This window comes from Dipodomys merriami, unplaced genomic scaffold (genome assembly GCF_024711535.1).
Source record: "Dipodomys merriami isolate MVZ:Mamm:240054 unplaced genomic scaffold, mDipMer1.0.p SCAF_17, whole genome shotgun sequence".
In the NCBI taxonomy this organism is placed as follows: domain Eukaryota; kingdom Metazoa; phylum Chordata; class Mammalia; order Rodentia; family Heteromyidae; genus Dipodomys; species Dipodomys merriami.
Genome location: NW_027203048.1, coordinates 24898799 through 24912270, shown reverse-complemented (window position 1 = coordinate 24912270; position 13472 = coordinate 24898799). Strand labels below are relative to the sequence as shown.

The following is a 13472-nucleotide window of genomic DNA, read 5'->3' as shown; positions in this document are numbered from 1 at the left end:
TTGCTGAGGATATAGGTATCTCCAGCCTCAGTCAGTCTTCTGCGTTATCACCACATAAAGCCTCCTGTGCCATAGCTGCCCAGGCATCTCTGCTAGCCTGGGATGATGGGGTCAGAGCAGCTGTGAAGGGTGTGTGTATCAGAGAAGGGGTTGGGGTGTGGGCTGGTAAATGAGGGAGGCTGGGTGGCTTCATTTTGTTGCTCCTCAGGAGCCCTCTAGTGTTCAGTCTGTTCCTTTTGGTTGATCTTGCATGTTTATGTGTGTGTATCTGTGTGTGTGGGGGGGGGGGGAGGAGGGGAGGGTTGTGAACATCTGTGTTACAAGCTATTTGTTTTGATTTGTGTAACTTGGTATATTTGTTTCAGGTTAGCTATTTTGCATTTTTGGGAGTCTATGTGGTTGAGCTGGTAGGTGGGCACAGGGAGGGGTGTGTGTGTGTGTGTGTGTGTGTGTGTGTGTGTGTGTGTGTGTGTGTGTGTGTGTGTGTGTGTGTGTGTGAAGGTTTGGTTTGTGTGTATCTGAGTGGTTCCCTTCCTCCTTCCCTCCTTCCCTCCCTCCTTCCTTTCCTTCCTTTTCCTCCCCCCTCCCCCCTCCCTTCCTGCTTGCTTGCTTTCTCTTTTCCTCCCATTTTTTCAGTGGAGTAGCCTTGATGACCTAGCCAGGGATTTAATCCCCCTTCTTTCTGTCCTGTGGGAGTGTGCTTCTATTTTGCCACCCATCTCATCATTAAGGAGTGCTCAACTGCTTTGTGATAGGGATACCTCTTCCTAGGATCTTTTTTTATTGATTTTATTTTTTATACTATTCCTGAAGCTTGAACTCAGAGCCTTAACTTGCTCAAGGCTAGTTTCAGCTTTTTGGTGAGGAACTGGAGTTAAGAATCTCACAGATTTTCCTACCTAGACTGGCTTGAACTCTGATTCTCAGATCTCAGCCTCCTGAGTAGCTAGGCTTACAGGCACTGGCCCTACCCGAGCCCCTTGGGCATCATTGTCTCTTTTTTAGTCAGATGTCTGAAGGCAGACTGCAAGCTTGCATGGCTGGCTGTGAACTGTATGTGCTCAGGCCCAGAGCTCAGTGGCCTTGCAAAGGCTTGGTGATGATATCCTGACACATTTTCCAGGCTGGAAAGAGCTCAGATATCTTGGCGTCTTTAGTTTTCTGCTGAAGTAACAGAACCAACAAACCTGGTGGCTTAAAACAACACAGATCAATGCTCTCATGGTTCTGGAGGTTCTACCAAGGTTGGCAGGTCTGGCTCCTTCTGGAGGTTGTAGGAGAATATCCATATTCTTGCTTTTTCCAGCCTCTAGAAAATTCCACATCCTTTGACTTGTGGCCCTATATCACTGCCCCTGGAGGGTCATGTCCCTTTCTCATTCACATGCCTTTTTATCAGGACACCTGTTACTACATTATTTTCCATCTCTAGGGTCTTAATTTAATCATACCTCAAAGTCCCTTTTGCTGTAAGGTAGCATGTTCACCATTCTGGGTCTTGAGACATGGACACCTCTTGATGTGGGGGCTATTGTTAAGCCCACCACGGGCTCTCCCCATCTCAAGAGAATAATCTACGACCATGTGTTGACGTGGTAAACCCAAAGTAGCTTGGGCATTGTGTGATTCTATGATTCTGGAAAGGTCTTTTAAACCCTTCCTTCCCACTGAGACCTCCATAACCCACTAACTTCTGAAATCTCTTGTCTGGATAAAGTATGGCCAGCCAGTAAGCACGTGGGCATCAGGGGGCTGTATGTGTTTTCCTCCACTCAGGTACAATGTCCAGCATCTGATCCTTTCCTAAGTGCAGGCTCCATGGAGGGGAGATACAGGATGATGGACAGAGAAGCCAGGGAGGCTACAGGTTAATGGAACACATCCAAACACTCTAACATAGGGTTTCTAGTGATGGAGAAAGCAGAGGCATTGGAAGTAGGACCAGAAAGTTTTAATCAGACACAGCAAAATGGCGGCAATGCAGAACAGGTAGTGCTTGGAGAAGAGGAAGAAGACCATCTCCTTCGTGACATAGATTATGTGTATAAGGATGAAGCAGTACAGGAACATGGCAAACTGGTTCTGAGGAAGCAAGAGGTCCTGGAGGCCTCCGGAGAACTGTGGGGGAAAAGAAGACAATGGCACGGGCAAAACCAGAACTGGTGCTCTGCAGATCGAAGTTCAATCTTACTGGGTTCCTTCCTGAATATGACTTGGGGCAAGTTATCATCCTTACCTAAGAAAAGGTAATAGTGCTCAAAATTCCTAGGAATGACAAAATTCGTAGTAAGGTCACTGTCATGTAGAGTGAATTCATTAATTCATTCATGAGTTCCCTCTCCCCAGAGTTAGACTTGGATCCTAAGAGTGTTCTCTGGGTATTGTGCCTTGACCCTCAAAACCTAGTTTCCTGGACAGTAGCACAATGAGAGAGCACAAATGGCTGTTTCTGAGTCCCTGAGTACTGGGAACAATCATATATGAGTCAGTCTGTGGTTCTTGAGGGTTTAGTCTCTCCTGGGGACTGGTGATGAGAAATGAGTGCAAGGGCTTCCTGTGTCTACAGAGCATTGGACCTCGGGAAGAGCAGTTTGAATGGTTTGGTTGATTCCTCCTGTGAGTTATTCTGTTTTTGGAATCTGTGTGACTGGCATCTGATAGACCCCAATTTTTAACTGTAGTAAGCATGAATAGATCCATAAGCCAAAAGCTGATAGAACTATTCTGATCTGTAGTTAAGGGACTATTAGCCATAGTTCATTCTTTATAAATCATGCCACCCTTTAAAAAGGTGGTAGGGACTGAGCTGCCCTACACTAGCAAGAAAAGCACTCAGATAAGTATTTTCAGTATGATGAAATCTATCCATCCTCAGAAAAAGAGAGGTGGGGGAGCTCCACGGCTCCAGTGCCTCCCACTTTTTAACAAATGCACCACAAGTCAAATACTTGTAAACTGTGACCAAAGGTCAAAGTCTTAGATTTGCCATTGTTAAAAAAGACTACATAAACTATGAAGTTAACTAAAAAAGTTATATGGGCAGAAGACGACTCAGGAAACAGGACCTCTGGCCTCTGTCACCTCTTTGTGATCTGCCTAAGTTCTCAGTCTGGGGAGCTGATGGCAGGTAATTATGAGTTTGATAACATGCATGGTAATATGCTAAGCATATTAGTAAGGAGAAAGCATCTAGTAAGGAGAAAGATTTTCAAACTAAAAAGGGCAAAACAAATACGGTTAGGAGAAGACACAGATCAAAGAGATAGTATAATTCCATATCTGCTTTAAAAAGTTTCAGGCTCAAATTTGTGACAAATTTTATCCCATGATATAGAGAAAATCCATAACTTTGGGAAATGAAATAATTCAAAAATATCACCAAATGCTGGTGGCTTGCACCTATAACCCTAGCTACTCAAGAGGCTGAGATCTGAGGACTGCAGTTCAAGCCATTGTGGCAGGAAAGTCCATGACATTCTTATCTCCAGTTACCCACCAAAAAAGCTAGAAGTGGATCTGTGGCTGTAGTGGTAGAGTACCAGCCTTGAGGGAAAAGGATCAGGGACTGTCCTCACAAGCCTTGAGTTCAAGCCCAGGACTGGCACACACATACATACACACAAAATCCCACAAACTAAAGAGTTAAAAAAGTGCCAGAATATGAGACAAGTATATTTTAAGGGGGAAAAAAATAAAACAATAAATTTGAGAAGTCTCAGTTCAGTAAGTTTGGCATAGCTCAGTAATATCATTTAATATATAATTAAAGAGATTATTATTTGAGAAAAGGAGTAAAATGGGTAACTGTTAAGAAGCCAAGATGTGTTCACTGAAAAAAAATCATGTAAAAAACAAGCCTATTTTTTAAAAAATGACCAATTAGAGAAATGATATAAGGAGCTAGCTACTTGACAGTATCTCAGGACAATATCTTTTCCTCAAGCTGGAGAAATATGAGTTGGATAAAATGTATAACTCCAGTGTATTGATGAATGGATCATTGCTAACCTGTAGTGATATCCTTTAGTGATATTTACTTTAGTTTGAATCCTCCTCAACAATTACAGCAATGATTTGGGTAAAGACAGGCCAGCTTCTCAGAACTGAGAATGACTCAGAACTGGGAGGCATAGCTAATACATTACATCCCACTCAAATTAAAAAGTGATGAATGTAAGTTGCTGCATTTGGGTCAAGAAGTGAATTGCCTGAGTACATAAAAATGGTAATAGCTAATATTTATTGAGTGCATACCTAATGTACTAGGATCATTGCAAAAGGGCTTTACATGCATTATCTCACTGAATTTTCACTATGACACTAAGGGGTAGTTGGTACCTTAGAGAGAGCAAACTAAGGCTCAGGGAGGATTAGAAACTTTCCCAGGGTTAAGGAGCTTATATAAATGGTAGAGCCAAGATTTCAATTTAGGGCTTTAAAAACAAAAATGGTCATGGGGCTTTAACTCAGGGTTTGGGTACTGTCCCTGAGCTTTATTGCTCAAGGCTAGCACTCTACCACTTTCAGCATTCATACTTCCAGTTTGAGCATCACTTTGACCACTTTGTGCACCACTTCCAATTTTCTGGTGGTTAACTGAAGGTAAGAGTTTCATGGAGGGGCTGGGAAGTTGGCTCAGTGGTAGAGCGCTTGCCTTGCATGCCTGAGGCCCTGGGTTCGATTCCTCAGCACCACATAAGCAAAAAGAAAAAAGCCGGAAGTGGCGCTGTGGCTCAAGTGGTAGAGCACTGGCCTTGAGCTGAAGAGCTGAGGGACAGTGCTCAGGCCCAGAGTTCAGGCCCCACAACCGGACCAAAAAAAAAAAAAAAGAGTTTCATGGAGTATTCTGCCTGGACTGGCTTCAAACCATGATCCTCAGATCTCAGCCTCCTGAGCAGATAGGATTCCAGGCATGAGCCACCAGTGCCTGATTAAAGCACTGTTTTAAATAATACGGTCTTTCATTATTGAGTGATTATTATGGTCTAGCCACTGAGCTAAGCACTTCACAGCTCATTTCATTTCAAGTAGGTGTTTTCTTTTTTGTTGTTATTTTGCTTTGTTTTTAGTCAGTACTGGGGCTTGACCTCAAGGCCTTGTACTTTCCCTAGGCTGTTTTTGCTCAAGGCTAGTGCTCTATCAGCTGAGCCACACCCTTATCTGTGGCTTTTTGATGGTTAATTGGAGATAAGAGTCTCACGGAGGTTTCTGCCTGGGCTCGCTTTGAACTGTTATCCTCAGATCTCAGCTTCCTGAATAGCTAAGGTTACAGATGTGAGCCACCAGCCTGGCTTTTAAGAAGGTGTTCTTATCCCGGTTTAGTTCCGTCCAGGGCTGAGTGTACATTTCTTGAGAAGAGATGGCTGCTTCAGTTGAGCTACCAAACAGTGTGATGCAACAGTACAAAGGCAACCCTGCACAGGAAGGCTGTGGTTCAGTCAACACTCGAGAACTGCACCAGAGCAGAGTGCTAGGTCTCCTCTCCCTACCTCACATTCTATGAGATGAAAGAGGAACTGAAAGTGGTGGAAATGTAGTCGTGGAGAGAGTATTGAAGACTGTTTCCTTGAGCTAACCTCATGGCTGTTGGGTAGACGATGAGGTACTAGGCTCTCTCCTAGCTCAACTCTCCTTAGTGGGTGGGATTCTCAACACTAACAGAGCAGAGTGGTTCCAGGCCTGCTCAGTTCTCAGCCTATTCTGGGAAATGGCCCACGGATGCTCAGCCCCTCAGCCATACCCAGGACCGGTAGGCAGAATACAAAGTCAACCAAATAATGTGGATTTGATTCTGTCCTGACCCATGGAGTCTGACCCCATGCCCCTTGACCCCTAATGTCTGCCCTGACCCCTTAAGGACAGTGCCTCACCCTCACACTTACCTGGCGGGGCCCTGCCTGCTGCTGCAGCTGCTCCATCACCTCCTCGTGCTGCCGCTGCCTCTCATTCTCCTCATGGAGATACTTCAAACGTGTCAGCTCAAACTCCATGCGCACCTTCTCCAGCTCCATTGTGTTGTTGTGCTCTTCTCCTGGGCCTGGGGGCAGTTCTGTGGATTCGAGTCCGGGTCCATCGCCTGCTTGGCCCTTGGTGGTAGCACCAGCCTTTTGGGATAGTGTCTTGGGGGGCCCTGGGCAGCCTCTATCCTCACAAGTTTCCATCTCCTCCAGATAGTCATAAGAGGAGTCTGGCTTGGGGGCCTCTGCTTCCTGGAAAAGAGGAAAAAGGAAGTGGAGGAACCATGGGCCTACTGCTCCTCCAGCTCCAAGTCATGCTGGCCTAGGGCATTGCAAGGTTTCCTGAATTTCAAATGTTGAGACTGGGTTCTTATGAGCAGTGCACTCAGATGGAGTTATTAGAACTGGAGGGCTAACACAGAACAGGCAACAAAAGGCAAAGCTCGGTGTTCCAAAGTTGCAAACAGGGCCCTAGAAGTGGAAGGAGCTCTCTGTCTCTCAAGCCATCTACTCTACCTAACATTTTATGGCACCGGCTCTTCTGGAGGCTCCAGAGAGAGAGGAAGAAATTTAGGGTCTGTGTTGAGAGAACCTAAACCTAGAGGGACCAGCGAGAGGAATTTGGAGGGTTCTGTATGAAGGAAGGAAGGGACAGGGCCTCAAGTGGGAACGTAGAAAGGCAGGCAAAGCCCTCTTGAAGCGACTTCACAGTCTTGGGAAGAGCTACCTGGTTCTGGGGGAGAGCTGGGTGTTCATTAGGGTACAGAGTGAAGCCCTGTCCTTAACAACTCTCTGCATTTTCTAGGCCCCACCTTCTTCTTTCACCTATTCTTAGGATGCCCTTCTCTCTGTGTGGAATGGCTGGGGGAAGTGAAATGAGGTGATCTTCTTACCAAAGAAGCCTTTGGCTTCCCTTCAGGCATGGAGTCAGCAGGCACCAACTTGGATAAGGTGGGACAGCTTTCTCCTGCCCCCCGGTCTTCCATCACTTCCCTGTCCTCTGTTGCCATTCATAAAACTGGGGTGCTGGTAATTGGAGCCAGAGGACATCTTCTGCGGCAAGAGCACTTGCCTTCACCAGGTGTCATAGCCAGGCTGCCATCACAATCCCTTGCCCTCACAATAACCCACATTCCACCAGTTGCTAGGGCCCCTTTGGTCGGCCCCTTTGGTATGATGCCTTTGAGGTGCACTTCTTAAGACCTGCAGGATGGGCCTTTCTCACCCCTCAGGACTTGTGCTGAATACAGAATTTCACCACTGGATGCCCAGAATCCCCCTTTATGAAATATTTTTTTTTGGTGGGTCATGAGGCTTGAACTCTGGGCCTGGCACTGACCCTGAGCTCTTCAGCTCAAGGCAAGAGCTCTGCTACTTGAGCCACAGCACCACGTTCGTTTTTCTGGCGGTTAATTGGAGATGAGTGTCATGGACTTTCCTGCTCGGGCTGGCTTTGTACTGAGATCCTCAGCTCTTAGCCTTCTGAGTAGCTAGGATTATAGGCATGAGCCACTGGGTACCAGCATAAAATCTATTTTTTATTTTTTTAATTTTTTTATTTTTTAAATGTAGATTATGTTGGGAATGAGTCACAATTAGCTCCACAAATTCCACTATGGGCTGAATTGGGTCCATTTCCTCTCATTTCTTATGTTGAAGTTCGAAACCCCAGATCCTCAGAATGTGACTTTAAGACTCTTTACAGTGCTCCTACCACTAAGATTCTAATCCAATATAATTGGTAACCTTATAAAGAAGTGAAAAATTTGAGTCTGACATGTACAGGGAATATGTAGGAACAAGAAGAGAGGCTTTGTATTAAGGTTCTTCAGAGAAACAAAACCAATAGGAGATATACAAAATGATAGGTGTTAGAAGATCTAATTCATGAAAAATTCTGGAGGTAGAGAAGTTTTACAATCTCTGTCTGCAAGCTGGACACCCAAGAAAACTGTAGTATAAATTCTAGTTTGAGTTCACAGGCTTGAGAAACTAAAAGTACCATAGTAGAAGATCCAACCCAAGGGCAGGAGACCCTTGAGTCAATTTACAGTTAGGCAGAAAGAATAAATTCAATCATCCTCTGCCTTTTGTTTTATTGAGGTCCCTAAGGGTTGACTGAGAAGATTATCCCACCCACACTGAGAAGGATAATCTACTTTTCTTTATCCATTCATTCAAAGGCTAACATCTTCCAGAAGCACCCTCAAAGAACATGCTGCAATAATGCTTAACCGGATTACTGGGCATCTCTGTCAAATTGGACATAAAATTAACCATCACAGGTCTGGAGCAGCTCCTTTTCTCATGTACCTCTGAAGGAACCAACCTGGTTACCTCTTTGATCTCAATGTCTAGCCTCCTGGCCTATGAGTGTATAAATGTTGGTTGAACCAGCTAGTCTGAAGTATTTTGTCATAGCAGTACCAGTAAACTAATACAGTCTGTGTTCATCATATATCCCCAAGACAGAATGAATTGAGGCTGGGTGACAGATTGGATGGCTGGGAAATAAGCTTTGTCTTCAGTTTTATGAAAACTACAAAACATTGTTATTTGGAGGCAGGCCTCCAAGAGAAGGAGAAAGCTACATTTGAGTTGTATTCTTTTCTGTTCTCTCTAGCTGTGTGCTTGTCTGAGGCCTTCATTAAGAGTATTTCTAAAAGATATTATCCTTTGAATTACCCCCATTTCCTGTCCATAAGAGGGCTAAGCAAATGATAGCTACCACCATTATTGCTATAAGAATGGAAGTTTGTAAAGGAGAGAAGGCAGTGTTCAAGATTTGCCATTTGTCTTTCTTGTAGATCTTTAAGGGGACCATGGCTTTCTTCTCATGATGTTATGGCAATGTCTTGATAAGTCATCACTCTTCATTGGCTTCTCCATTTCTACTTGCTGCCCATCCCTACCCCACCTATTCCCCACAAAGCTGACCCTCATATAGCTGCAGTAAATTAACTAAGTAAGTAAGTAAAGCAGCATATTATAGGGCGAAACAGAGCTTGAGACCCTCATTTCCTATTTTCCAAGATTTGATGACAATCACCAGCCTGTCATTTAAGGAGTGCCCCTGGAAGTTGGGGAGACAGATTGCATGAATTTGGGGTTGGTTTGACACTCACAGCAGCATGAAAAGAGCCTCTGCCTTCTTCACCACACTCAGAGAAAGGGTTCTTGCAGTAAAGGCACATAAACGAGAAAGGGGGACACATGGGATCCCAGCAACAAGGAATTGGGATGCCTTGGCCTCCCAGGAGCTGTGTTGGACTCAAGGAAGTTCTAGAAACCCACAGACAGAGCTGGTACCCTTCACATGTGCTTGGCCATTGCTATTTCTTGACCCCGTTGAGCATTTCTGTTTTGGTGTCTTCTCATTTCTCCTGAGATCTTTCCTCATTTCCCTTACCGCATAGTTTCAGTGCAGGCAAAGATGATACTTCTTCTGATTTTACTTCACTCACAGCTTCAGTGCCCACCATGCCTCTGGCCTCAGGGCCTCTCTCCCACTTTGTATTGTTTGTCCTGAGTCATTGGTAATTTCCTAGTAAAATTTCCAAGGACAAGCACAAGAATGACCTGTCTTATTGGTACCAGTGCACACACAGCTTTTCCTTCTATTACTGGGCAGCCTCCACAAGGTGCCCATTCTCGTTCCTTCTGAGGTGATGTGGGAGATGGGAAGGGAAGTGTCATATGATAGAGTTCATAGAAACCTCAGTTTCCATCAGCAGGAACAGCAGGTGGGTCAATTTTCCCTTGAACGGGCAGAGAGGGTGTAGTGCAGACCACGTTGAAGGTTGGAGGGTGCATTCATGGAGTAATGCATTAGAGGTTTGGCACACACCCAGATGAGACACTTGTGTGCTAGTGTAGCACTTAGAAGCTTTCTGGTGCATTAGCTTATTTTGTTTGCAGCATACTCTTATGAGGCTATGTAAAACAGTATAATTACTGCTATCTAATACTGGGGACTTGAGTCATACAGAGAATGGGAATCGCTTGTAGCAGCCAGTCAGTCCCCCCCCCCCTTTTTTTTGGCCAGTTGTGGCACTTGAACTCTGGGCCTGGGCACTGTCCCTCTTCAGCTCAAGGCTAGTGCTCTTCCACTTGAGCCACAGTGCCACTTCCAGTTTTCTGGTGGTTAATTGGAGATAAGAGTCTCATGGACTCCTGCCTGGGCTGGCTTTGAACTGCAATCCTCAGATCTCCACCTCCTGTGTAGCTAGGATTACAGGTGCAAGCCACAGGTGCTTGACTAATCAGTTTCCTTTTGGTCATCACTCTGTCTTTTGAGAAGTTATCCAAAGCTAGAATTTCATAAGCAGCTAATGACTCTAAGTAGAGAGTTATCAAGGATCCTTTCACTTTTGTGAAGCAGGTAGTAGCCCTCAAGAGGGTGGGGTAGAGTGGGGGTGGGGTGGAGGGGTGGGGTAAAGGAATGCATTGCTTTTTTTTCTTTACAACTCAGGGTCTGTTCCCAGCTAGTCAAGCACTCTAGTATTTGAGCCCTTATTCCCTCTCCCCTCCCTGGGCTTTTTACTCTTGATGTTTTGTTTTGTTTCTGTTTTTTTTGTTGGTTGTGAGGCTTGAACTCTGGGCCTCAACGCTGTCCCTCAGCTCTTTACCTCAAGGCTAGTGCTCCACCACTTGAGCCACTTCCGGTTTTCTGGTGGCTTATTGGAGTTAAGAGTCTCATGGACTTTCCTGCCAGGGCTGGCTTTGAACAGTGATCCTCAGATCTCAGCCACTGGTACTGGGCTTCTAGTTTGTTTTTGATAGGGTCTTGTGCCTTTTGCCCAGGCCATCCTTGGGTCATGATCCTTCTGTCTCCACCTCTTGAGTGGCTAGAATTACAGATCTGCTTCACTCCTCCTGGCCAGAGGGAATGTTAGTCATTGCTCTGTAAATATCTTTAGGCTCTCTGGTCTTTTCAGAAATTCCTCTAGAAAAGCCTTCCCCTTATTTGTCCTATTAGAGTTCCCTTCAGTCTCTAGCCACTTCCATCTGTGAGGCTGTGTTCCGTACCTTTCTGGCCACTATAGTAATGATTTGATCAGATCTGGTGATTTTTGATCAGTTGCTGGCTAAGGGCAGAGCATTGCTTGCAGTAGGCACCAAGAAAGGAACAAGTAACACTATGGGTTTGGTTCTGCTATTGGTTCCCTTCTGACTAGTAAGTATGACATGAGCGGACATACCAGAGTATAAAGGAACCATATCTTCTTTTTGGGTCTAGACGCTCCAAGGAGAACCAGAAGTTTCCCTTTTTAACCATTTTCCTTCTTTTCATTTCTATCTTGATGAGTAAGAGAATTTCCACAAAGTTGGATGTAAATCTAGGTCATAAATATTTAATTCTATTTTAAGAGCTTGGTATCATTGAGTAACAAGTTTGAGAACATTGCTGTTTAAACAAACATCTTGATAAGTGGTTTTATTAGTATTATTATTCATCTTCTATGTATACAAGAGGTGAGAAAGGGTTTTATTTTGTAGTACAAGGTGGCCTGGGGCCCATCTGATCCTCAACTTCCCAAGTGCTAGGATTATGGGATTATAACCATCTCTGGCTTATTTCAGGGAACTTTGTATAATTTAACAAAGACGTTTTCTCCAAATTTATAATTCATAAAACCCCAAACAAACCCTCTTTGGTGGCCTTAGAAAACCCTGAACACAAGTGTCCCTTGAAGGACTTCTCTTGAAGGAGGAATGCTCCAAGAAGGAGCCTCTCTGGGGATGAATCCTGGATGAATCACTCAGCTGGAAGGGGCCCTGGAGACCCTCCAGCCTGGGCCCACAGTGGCTCACAGTAACCACCGATAGACCGACTCACTTGTAGTCTGAGGAAGGGCCCACTAGAGGGCGGTGGCATTTGGGATTGAGGCCTTGGGGTTCCCGCTAAGACCTTGGCAAGTCATTGGAGCCTTCTGTGAACACAGCTGCTGCTTCTAAACCATGGGGACAATTAAGCCTGTCCTGCTTCCTGCAAGCCTGGCCATGATCTTTTCTGACTCACCATGGGAGAGGAGCACATTCATCCACTTGTTATTGGCCCTGCTCCAACTGGCCTTTTCTAAGGTATCTGCTCAGTTCCAGATGTTCAGCAGAGTGAGCAAGTGTCCCCCGACCCCTCTCCCAGATCCTTCTCGTATGGTGCATCTGATACCCTGCTTTCATGTTGTCCTATATTAATATCTATGTATTCTGTACTCCCACACAGAATCCCAGTCTCTTCATCGTGGTACTCTTACGCCTTTCTCCCTCCCCACAGCAATGGAAGGTGACCTGAGTGAGACAACACTGCCCCCTTGTGGTTCAACTTTGTTCTTGATGGGAGGCATTCAGATCAAGGTTTTTTGTTTTTGAGTCCAGCTCTTGAAGCTTTGCCGAATGACTCTCAGCAGCTTGCAGCAGAGAAAGTCATCCAACTGATCACTAGGAGGGGTTTCAGCTCTAGAGATTGCCTGATGGAGAGCTAAGCCTGTGAAGCCCTCTGTTCCAGGTAGCAGCGGAGTATGTCCTAAACAGGAACATTTAGAAGCTGGCTCAGGGAGATGGACAATGGCTTGAAACATAAGGGGCATTAGGGTCATGAACAGGAAGTAATCAACAGCTGTCCCAGGAGGCAGGTAAAGCCTAGGCTTAGAGGTCCCTTCTGGCTTGCAGGAGACATTAGTGGATTGTGACAGTATGCATTTGGGCTAGGCCTAGAGTTTGGAACTGGACATTATACTTTGAAGGAACGTAAGGGGACCTAAAGTGTCAGAACAGATGGGACTCTGTGTGTGTGTGTGTGTGTGTGTGTGTGTGTGTGAGAGAGAGAGAGAGAGAGAGAGAGAGAGAGAGAGAGAGAGAGAGAGAGAGAGAGAGAGAGAGAGAGAGAGAGAGAGAGAGAGAGAGAGAGAGATGGGGGTGTATTGGGAAGGGAGTATGACAAGCATTCAAGTTAGGAGCTTAGGAAATAAGAGATAAGAGGTCAGATCTCAACTGGGGTAACAAATGGGGGGGGGGTGTTGTTGTCAGAATTGGAGAGCAGGTTTGAGCAGGTCTAGTCTGAGACTGACTTGCTCGTAAATGCTGTATGATCCCATAGGGTGACCTAGAGGCTGCCTGAATGAATCAGAGTCTCCGATGGCTAGCTTGCCAGGAAGGATTAGTGGCTCTCACTGCCTGTGAGGGGCCAGACCTGTGTTGAGATTTTTGGTAAGATTTCCTATAAGACCCGTGAGTGGCAATAATGAAAGCACGTAGCCTATGGTTATTTTCTGCAGTCCCATCCGGGTCTTTTTGCCCTTCCCTGAGTGTACCCCACTGAGACCCTGCTCTGCACTTCTATTATGTCCTTGCCAGGAAGCCTCAGCTTGCTGCTGGAGCTGTGACCCAGGGAGGACTCTAGAAACATATGAAGTCTTCACGAGTAACTCAGAGTGACTCTACAAAACAGACTTCCAAGAGATATATACGTTGGAACTAGCATCAAGGCCTTAACCCAAGAAACAGAATTTTAGG

General features: G+C 45.4%; 1 protein-coding gene across 1 annotated transcript; it reads right to left on the bottom strand.

The window, feature by feature from the left end:
- Positions 1-1905: 1905 nt before the first annotated feature.
- Positions 1906-7068, bottom strand: Tmem247 (transmembrane protein 247). The gene is made up of 3 exons (XM_070024979.1): positions 6851-7068; positions 5883-6209; positions 1906-2118 (listed from the first exon to the last, which is right to left on the bottom strand). Exons 1-3 carry the CDS (start codon positions 6965-6967, stop codon positions 1906-1908), a joined length of 657 nt encoding a protein of 218 aa, XP_069881080.1. The 5' UTR covers positions 6968-7068.
- Between the last annotated feature and the right edge of the window lie 6404 nt (positions 7069-13472).

Coding starts and splice junctions, on each gene's coding strand:
- Tmem247 (XM_070024979.1), bottom strand. CDS start 6,967: ATGGCAACAGAGGACAGGGAAGTGATGGAAGACCGGGGGGCAGGAGAA. Junction 6,210..6,850: donor GGAAGCCAAAGGCTTCTTTG/GTAAGAAGATCA, acceptor CCTCTTTTCCAG/GAAGCAGAGGCCCCCAAGCC. Junction 2,119..5,882: donor AGCAGGCAGGGCCCCGCCAG/GTAAGTGTGAGG, acceptor TTTCCCCCACAG/TTCTCCGGAGGCCTCCAGGA.